Source organism: Falco biarmicus, chromosome 6 (genome assembly GCF_023638135.1).
Source record: "Falco biarmicus isolate bFalBia1 chromosome 6, bFalBia1.pri, whole genome shotgun sequence".
In the NCBI taxonomy this organism is placed as follows: Eukaryota; Metazoa; Chordata; class Aves; order Falconiformes; family Falconidae; genus Falco; species Falco biarmicus.
Window position 1 is genome coordinate 75754009 of NC_079293.1, and position 9247 is coordinate 75763255.

At 47.7% G+C, this 9247-nt stretch overlaps 1 protein-coding gene across 1 annotated transcript in view; it reads right to left on the reverse strand.

The window, feature by feature from the left end:
* Window positions 1-2424, reverse strand: part of TFAP2D (transcription factor AP-2 delta) — a 50001-nt gene extending 47577 nt beyond the window's left edge. Inside the window, exon 1 of the mRNA XM_056343942.1 lies at window positions 1410-2424. Within this exon, the coding sequence (XP_056199917.1) occupies window positions 1410-1955 (546 nt within the window). The 5' untranslated portion in view covers window positions 1956-2424. The remainder of the gene's footprint in view (window positions 1-1409) is intronic.
* Between the last annotated feature and the right edge of the window lie 6823 nt (window positions 2425-9247).

Genomic DNA, 9247 nt, shown 5'->3' on the forward strand with positions numbered 1-9247 from the left:
GTTTAAATAGTTGGGGTTTCCTTCTCAGAGATATAAAAGATAACATTCTTTCTTGTTGGGTTGTTGGATTCTTTTCTCCTTAAAAAAAAAAGGAAAAAGAAAAAAAAAGGGGGGGTGGGGGGGGGGGAAAGATTTCTTTTCTTCTCTACCAATAGAGGTTTGGGCGGGTTTTTTTTGTTGGTTTGTTTTGTTTTTAAAGGAAGAAAATAAACCTTCTTAGTTTTACAAACTTCGGTATATTTTTTTTCCCCGAGTCTTTGACCGCTACGTCTTTTTTAGAAAGACCAACATAGAAAGCTTTGTATGACTGGGAGCCAGATTTGGGGGAAAAGTAAGTACAGTAAATACGGTCCCATTTGTCTGTCCCCGCTGATCGGGAAGCCTTTAGTTCCTCACTCGTCGGGAGAAGGAAGGTTTGCTTTTGGTTGGAAGGGACTTTGCGAAATGGGTGTGAGATACAGGAGGGCGTTGTTTGTAATTTTGGAAAGAAATTTCAGTTCAGCCACCGGCTCGATTTACCGGAGGTGAAGTTTTAGTGCGGGGGAAAGTATTTTTGAGCGGATAAAGCTGATGGTTTGGATACATAGAAAAAGAATTTTTTTTGGATGAGTCCAGATGCCGGTTAGGGGGGAATGGGTGAGTGATTAGACGCGTAGATAGATGAATTCAGCGTTATCTGCTTGTATCTCTCTCCCTATTAACATCTAGATCGCATATTGCGAGGGATTTTTATCGGACTGAGTATTTCTGACGAACGTTTGCTCCCGTTTATTTCTTCCCTGCCTCATGCCACGGAGTTCAACGGAAGGTTTGCCTTTGTATGTGTGTCGGAAAGGAGATTTATCTCCTGTCCTGTCTTTTTTCTTTTTTCCTACTCCATCCCTTCCTAAACACACCTCCCTGCTCCGTCCGTTCGTTTAAACGGTTCCGTTCGCCGAAAGAAAGGAAAAGTTTAGAGAAAGCAAGAAGCTGGGTTTGGTTTGGTTTGATTTAGGGTCTGTGTGACATGGATAAGGGGCTGTGCAGGCACACGGGGACCCGCACGGGCACACACGCACCCCAAGATCTCCGGGTGGGTTCCACGGTCTCAGCCATCACGGAGACACAACCCACGCGGGGAAGTCAGGCTCGAGTTTGGGGGGTTTTTTTGTTTGGTTGGTTTTTTGTTTGGTTTTTTTTTTTTCTTTTTTCCAAGAAAGGCCACTTGCCTTTGCCCATTTTTTTTTTCCTCCCCACATTTTTTGTTGCTACTATTCTGGAGGAGACGGGCTCTGGATCGGATTTTGGATGAATCTTCCCACCTTTGTATGAGCTATTCTGAGCGGAGGAAAGTGGGGAGGGTGAGGGGGGAACCGGGGCAGGGGGAGGGGAGGAGAAGGTGTCTCGAAAGGAGATCGCATGCTATTTACCTGCAAATCGTCTGCTCCCGAGGCTGCAAGCCCGAGGCTTGGTCCTGGCAGGAGTCTTTGATCTGGATGCATCCCATATTGGGATCCATGGCTCATAAGAGACAGGTCGTGGCGGCGGTAAGCATCTAAGCACCCCAGCTCTCTCCTCTGCTCGTCCAAGCAAGAGGACTTGAGCGCCCGCGCATTGTGCAGGTTGATAAAATCAGTGGGTTCCCCATGGTGGATCTGCTGGTAGTATTGCTGGGAGTGATGGAGAGAGTTCAAGGAGTAAGCGTCGGGGTTGACTGCCGGGTGGCTGTGTTGGAACTCGTAGTGGAAGGACTGGTGGTGCAGTGGGGTGTACTGGTGGTTAGTGGAGAAGTACGGGGAGGCGAACTCGGTGCCCGTGGTAGAGTAAGTGAGAGGAGATGAGGAGGAATAGGCGACGGTCGAGTTGGCCACAGACTCCAGGCATCCAAGCTGCATCAAACGGTAACTGTTTGATCCGTCATGACGTATCTGAAAGGAAGAAGTGAAAAGAAGACCCCAAAACTGGAGGTTTGTCATTGAAAACCCCGGGTACGGTTCTTCCAAGCACGCTGTCCTGCATAGCTTCTCCCCCTGCAGAGGCGTCTAAGCCTGCAAGCGGCAACCCCAGCAACAAAAGATCCTTTCCTACCTTGGGCTGGTGCCATAAAGGTCTGTTCAAAAAATCATAAACAGCCCAGCCTGCCCTTATAACCGCCAAGCGAAAGGAATCCACGCGCTGAAATAAAAACTATCTATCTATCTGTCCATCCATTCATCTTTCCATCCACCTCCTAATCACAGCTGTAATATCTGGGGCTGACACACAAAAAGTCATCAAACAGAGGAAACTACCGAGAATACACACAAGTCCCGTCCCTATGTTACAGCGTTACACATTGAGAAAGCTTTGCCGCCTGCTCGCCTTCCTTTCTTCCTTCCTTCCCTTCTTTTTTTTTTTTTTGAACCCCTATTTTTCTTTCTTTTTAAAATAACGAATCAGATCCAAAATTCCCCCCCTCTTTTTCCTGCGTTTCGAAAGAAAGGAGAGTCCTGCTTTTTAGTGAGAACTCCCCATTCCTGGCGAGCTGGTGGTGATTTTTCTCCACTTCATTATATTATTAGGGGTATTATTCTGATTTTCGTTCTGGCAACGGTTTTAACGTGGTAATGAGTTGCCCTTTCTGGCGACAGATGTCATAACGAATTTTCTCTCTATACTTCTTTAAGTTATCTCTGAAGCCGGATTATAATTAAATGTAACGGTCCAATATGGATTTTAAAAAAATGGAAACAACCACACAGGCACATACACACACACATATGCACACACAGGCACACACACATCCACACACACGCGCACAGACACACAGACACACACACACACACACACTCACACACACAAAATACCTCTGCATCGTGGACGAGACCTGGAAAGGTAGTTGACATTTTTTGGTTCTCCGAAAAAAAAAAAAAAAAAAAAAGAGAAAAAAAAAACCCTCTGGATAAAATTCCCCTCTCCAAATTAAAAAAAAAAAAAAGGAAAAATTTGAAAAATCCAAAGTTCATGTATTTCCCCAAATTTTTTTAGAAAAAATCTCTACAGACAGAGAGAATTTGCAATGTATCTGCATAGATCAGATCTCTCGCTTTTCCATGCACCTCCTTAAAAACCTGTAGGAACAAAATTTTCCCTCTGCACAAAAGCTGCTCCCTGGATCAGATTTTGTACTTGCTGGGTATTTCTTTGGCTGATGTCGTAGGTCCCTTGGTAATATAGAAGTTTTGAAAATTAAGCATCAGCACTGAGAACTGGGAGGACAATAGATAGAGGAGCTTCATCCCAGGAGACAAGGAATAAATATTGTATCTTCGCCTAATAAGGAACTGTAGGTTCTTTCAACATTTTTATACATTTTTTCCTCCACTCTTTAGAATGCTTTTTCTTACCCAGGCTAATATGGGAGCGAATCTGATCGAAGGGGGTATTTTGTGTACATTTTATTGGGAAGACATAAAGCTAATATATATTAATATATATTATTAAACCATCCTTTTCAATAGGTAAGTGCTCCTTCCTGTTGATTATACTGCTTTTAAATACTGACCAGAATCTAACATTGCACATTTGTATGTGTCTGTTTAACTGTATTTTTTTTTCTAAATGAAAACTATGTGATTTGTTTTGGTTTAGGTTTGGTTTTACTTTTTTTTCTTTTATTTTTTTTTTTTACCCTTGCATTTACATCGAATTTAAGTCCACCCCACACTCCAACATGCTTTTAAAGCTTCCTAATATGCTATCTTACAGGCTTCTTTAAATAGCATTTTCAACATAAAACTAGGGTGAGACCACAAAGTATCACTGCAGTGACATATGATATGGAATTATACATAAAATACATATAGATCTACGGGATTACACCTGTACTAGGAGAAAGAAAAAGAGGGAAGGTAACGTGTGAGCTGAAGACCACTGATGACTGTTTCGACATTTCTAAGTGCCGATGTATTTTAGTGATGGAAGTACAGGGAGGCTGCGTAGCCCTGGGTTGCAAAGCTGAGGGGGGTACGTTATTTATTTATTTAGGGACACCCGGTCCGAGGAGTTGTCACTCGGGGAGTGAGTCCCCTCTGCTTGCTCAGCTCCCCCCTGTCCCTCTGCCCCCAGGTAGGGGCTCTCCAGACCCCGAAGTGCTGCGGGCTCCTCCCGGAGACCGCCCGGGGGGGGGGGGCCGCCCGCTGCCGGGCCAGCTCGGGGCGAGGGGGGCGGGGGGAGGGGAGTCACACACCCTCCGAGAAGATGCCAGCCCAAATGGCATTTCCCGGCGGGGTGGCTCTGCTGATGGCTAGCTTCCACAAATGATAAGCCTGGAGATAGGAGAGGGAGTAACTTGCTTCTAATTGCCATTTAATTTGGGTTGCTTTTAAGCGTTTAAGCTGCGAAGGTGTCTTAATAATAAGCCGCAGGCAAATACGCATGTGGCTCTCTCCTTCTCGCTTCCCTCTTTTTTTTTTTTTTCCATTTTTTTTTTTTTGAAGGTCCAGGTTTTGGGAGGGTTTATTGGTATCTGTTCATGCAGGCTAACAGGAGCTGTCACTCAGCCCTCTTTGCTTTCTCCAAATGGACAAAGGCACACGACTGGAATGGGGATGCATTGTCTGGGATGGGGAAGGGGGATTACCCAGGCTGGCGGAGGGGCCGGCAGCAAACACCTCGCACCTCCCCGGCGCGCTGCTGGGGGTCTCGGCTGGGCTCCCCCCAGCCCCCGCCCCCCTTCCCCAGGGGCGAGGGAAAGCAGGAGGAAAGCGAGAAGGAAGGAAGGAAGGAAGGAAGGAAGGAAGGAAGGAAGGAAGGAAGGGAGGAAGGGAGGAAGGAAGGCAGGAAGGAAGGAAGGAAGGAAGGAAGGAAGGAAGGAAGGAAGGAAGGCTGAGAGGGAGAGCGGGAGGGACGAAGGAAGGAGGAAAAGGAAGAAAAGAAGGAGGAAGGGAGAGACGAAGGTGGAAAGGAAGGAGGGAAGGGAGGGAGGGAACAAGGAAGGAGGAAAACGAGGAAGGAAGAAGGGGTGGAAGGGAAGGTGGGAGGAAGGAAGGAAGGAGGAAAGGGAGGGAGGAAGGAAGGAAGGTGGAAAAGGATGGAGGGAGGAAAAGTAAAGAAGGAAGGCGGAAAGGAAGAAAGGGAGGGAGGAGGAAAAGGAAAGAAGGAAGGAGGAAAGGAAGAAGGGCAGGAAGGGAAGAAGGAAGGAATTTTTTCTTTCTCTTCAATTGGATTTCCTGTAGTTCTAATGTTGTTATAAAAATAAAAACATTTCTCCCCAATATATATTTGACAAAATTCTAGACACCCTTCCAAGTTCACATTTTGTTTGGACTCCTCAAGATTTTGGTAGAGAGAATAAAAAACATGCAGAAATGGGCAAACTCTGCTCTTCCCAACGCGCGGCTGGAGCCTGGCGAGCGCAGCCTGAACCGCCACACCAGCCCGGAGCAGGACGGCTCAGACCCAACAAAAAAAAGTGACAGACACTTCGAGCACATCTTCCTAAGGGAGGGAGAAGTGTCCCTGCCCTTCGAGGAGAAAGGCAAAACCCCCTCCCACACATCCAGGTCACCGCCGCGCCCCTCCCCCCCCCTCCCCCCCCCCAAGCTCGGTGGGTTTCCCTTAGCCGGTTATTTGCGTAGTGTAACTTTAGTCCTGTCCGGGTCTGGGTGTTGGGTTTTTTTGGTGGTGGTTTTTTTTTTTTTTTTTTTTTTTTTTGTTTTTGTGTGGGGTTTTTTTGTTTTTTGTTTTTTGTTTTTTTTGGGGGGGAAGGTTATACATACCGTGGGGACCCGGGCAGGGGAGCGGGGAGCGCAGCCCAGCCCCTGTCCTGGTTCCCTGCAGGTCGGCTGCAATCCCACCCTCTCACCTCTGCAGGGCACTTTGTGTCCTACCCATTCCCGCCCGCCCCGAAAACTAGGGGTGTGGGAGAGGCAGAGAAGGGAGTTGGGAGCAAATTCCCTTCTTTTGATCCTGCGGGGACCGGAGTGCCGTTCTCATCATCCCGCACACAAGTGCTACTCTGGGAAGGGGGCTGCGCGGGGGGACACACGCACGGTGCAAGGGCTGATGCCTTCCCAACTCACTTCCCGAGCTGCCAGGAGATCACGCCGCTGCAAGAGATCCGTCTTGTGAGAGATCTCCCCCGGGTCCGACCCCTTCCCTCTCCACCCTCCCTCCCCAAGCCCACGCACCCTGGGCATCCCCACAGCCCCGGCACCAGCCAGCCCCGAGCCCCACTTCGCTTCGAACAACAACAAAGCCACCGAAATGGTTTTGTTTGGAGGAAAGTTTATGAGGAACCCGGCTTGCCAGATGCACGTTACTGGTCAGTTCCATCTGTTAGCTTCGCTTCCAGACCCTAAAAAAATCATATAGACCGTTTGCGCTTTTAACTACCCCCCCCCCCCCTCCCCAATCCAATTAATAACGCGAGTCAAACTGCAAAGCACTTATTAATTGCTCCCAAAGAAAATGTTTCAGGAAAGTTAATTGGGAGCTTTCTGGGTTTCCAACCAACAGCATGAGCTAATAATGGTCAGAGCAGACAGACTTTGCGTTGAGTTTCATTGTGGCTTGGTGCGTTGTTTATCCCCTGCTTACAGTTTGCTTCTGCTCCTAAGCTACAGAAAAGGGGTGTTTTGGTCTTTTTTAAAATTTTTTTTTCCCCCCAAGGGGTCTGAAAAAAGGCTGACTTGGCTGCTGGAAGGGATGTGGGAGAAAACCCCAAGCAAATAAAAGCTCCCTCCCTGGGATCATCTTCGTTTCCCTGGTAGTTCACTGGAGTGTGCTAAGTGGCTGGTGGTGCTGCAGGGACAGTCTGGGCTTGGCGTCTGGCTGCTGTGTGAGAGCAGCTCCCTGGGCTCACAGAGCTCTCTCACCTCATGTTTGACTTACAAACGTTTCCCAGCATTTAGGAGCCTGAAATTATACATTTTCCTTTCATTTTTCCTTCCTGCCTTAGCTCCTGCATTTTTGGCCGGTCACCCAATGTTTATTTTATTTATTTTCTAATTAAGAGCCTTCTTTTCCACTGAAAGTCACCAAAACTTGGACTTTGCTAGACCTAAAGCTCTGACCACTTTTCCTGGAATTTCTTGTGTCTGAATGAGACCAGAGAGCAGTTCAAGTCACCACAGGCAGCTGGGGTCAGCAGTGCCAGGACATTCCCAGGGCAGGGTCCATCTTCTGCAATGCCCTTTTCTGTGAAGGACCCCAAAAAGAAGTCCCCCTTCAGCGGCTAGCAAAGGCATTTTGCTTAATACTCTTTTCCATCCGCTTCATCCTCTGCAGTTCCTAAAGTCTGTGGGCTGTGAGCTCTGGGGACACTCAGCTGACCTAAAAAAAAAAGCAGCCCTGGGGTTGCTTTTGTGTATCACTTGGTCTTGCCCATTGTTTGCAGATCTGTTGTTGTCGATCCTTTGTCTCATCCCCCCCCCAGCAAATCTTTTTCTCCTCCTGCTCCCCTGGTCTGTGTAAGTCCTCCCTCTTGTTTCGCAGAGTGGGTGAATCTGAACAAGGGCCCTCTCTGGGCTAAGCATCACCACCCCCATCGCCATCCCTGAATTTCACATGCAGGGAAGACCCTGGGAGAAGCCCAGACCTCCTTGGCTAGAGGTGCTGGTAGCACCCCTCCATGCATGCACAGAACACCCACCTTCATTTTCAGGCAAACCTGTATGTGTGCCTACCCTTCCACTCACCCAAATGGAGAAAGACGATCCCTGCCTGTTAAATAAATAAACCCTATACACTCTCAGGGGGAAGCAAAAAGAGACCATAGAGAGAAAATTTGGAGGTTTTTTCCTCTCTTGTTTCCCTTTAAGAAACATTATTTTGAGAGTACGGGTTACATTGTATTGCTTTTTCTCTTCCAAGAAGGAAAAAATGGAGAGAGAAAGATTTTGACACTGGCTATGGGCAAGAAGTGTGGAGAGATTTTCAGGGGGGTTTCTTCAAGCTGCAAGATCAGAGATGTCCTGCAGAACACTGCCCATTCGCCTTCCCTCTGAACTCAGCTAACCCCTCCAACGCCCACCACCACGTTTCCTCCTCCTTGTAAATTTGTATTCTGCTTCACCACGACCGCCAAAAGGCAACATAATGGGACAGAGAAAATGCATTTGCAAGCAATTAAAATGCCGTGAATATATTAGTTGAAAATTAAAGGAGATAACTGGTGTCTCCAATCATTTCTTTGATGGCAGCAAGACTTCCTGCTTGCTGAGGCTTTCATGAAGACTCAAAGGCAGCTATATTTCAACCCAGGTGCCTGGCATCACTCAGAGTAAATGCAAAAGGAAGAGGCGAGATGGCTTCAAACATGTCAATATCTATGAATATCGCCTTGCAAAAACCCAGACCAATGCTTACTTGGAGTGAATGCTATTTGTACCAGTCTGTGCCAGGATCAGGAGGGCTGTGCTTGTGGCCACTGCATTGCAATGTGGCTTTCCAGACATTTGGTGAGGGTGATCCACTGAGAAACTCTCTTCACCTACATTTTCTGGCTCACCTACCCCTGTCCTCATCTTCCTTAGACTCTCTCTTTCCTGCTGGCTGCTGCCTACCGCTGGCCAAATGTGACTGTGAGTCCCACAGTCCCTGTCCCTCCCTTCTTATTTCTTGTGAGAAGTCATGGTGATGTGACTTCCCTGCTTTCTCCTTCAAGCACCTTGTCCTACAACCACAGATTTACTCCTTATGTGGAGCTGCTCCACATGTTTATACTCTCCACTTCAGTGATCTTGCAGCCATCTCATTACTCCACCTCCTGACTGTTTCCCCACATCTCCCTGAGGTGCTGAATGCCCCATCCCATCTGTCTTTGCTCTCCAGCCAGACCTCAAGAAAGCAGTTTCTCTTGGCTTGCACTTGTAGAGGCATGGAGATCCTACTGGGGAAGCTGCCTAGGGCCCCTTCTTACATGGTTCCTAGGGCTGTACCTGCTCCATGGAGGCCCCTCCACCTGGTCCTCCTTGACAATAGCTGCTGGTGTATCTTGGTCTTTCACACACTCCTGCTTTAAGGCATTTATTTCATTGCCACTGTTGTGTTTTCAAGCTGTCTATCTGCCTTTTTCTCTCTGCTTTAGGCACCTGCATCAAGAAAAACAGGCTGTCTCCACTCTTTCCCTTTTGGGATTTCCCCCCTTTCAATCTTCACACAACACTGCAGTTTTGCCAGTGCCTTTTACTGCCATGTTCCTAATTTCTTTCAGCATCTCTACCGCATCCCTTAGGGGGGTACACATGACGACTGTCTGTGGCAGCTGTCCTCTCTCCAGTTCTGC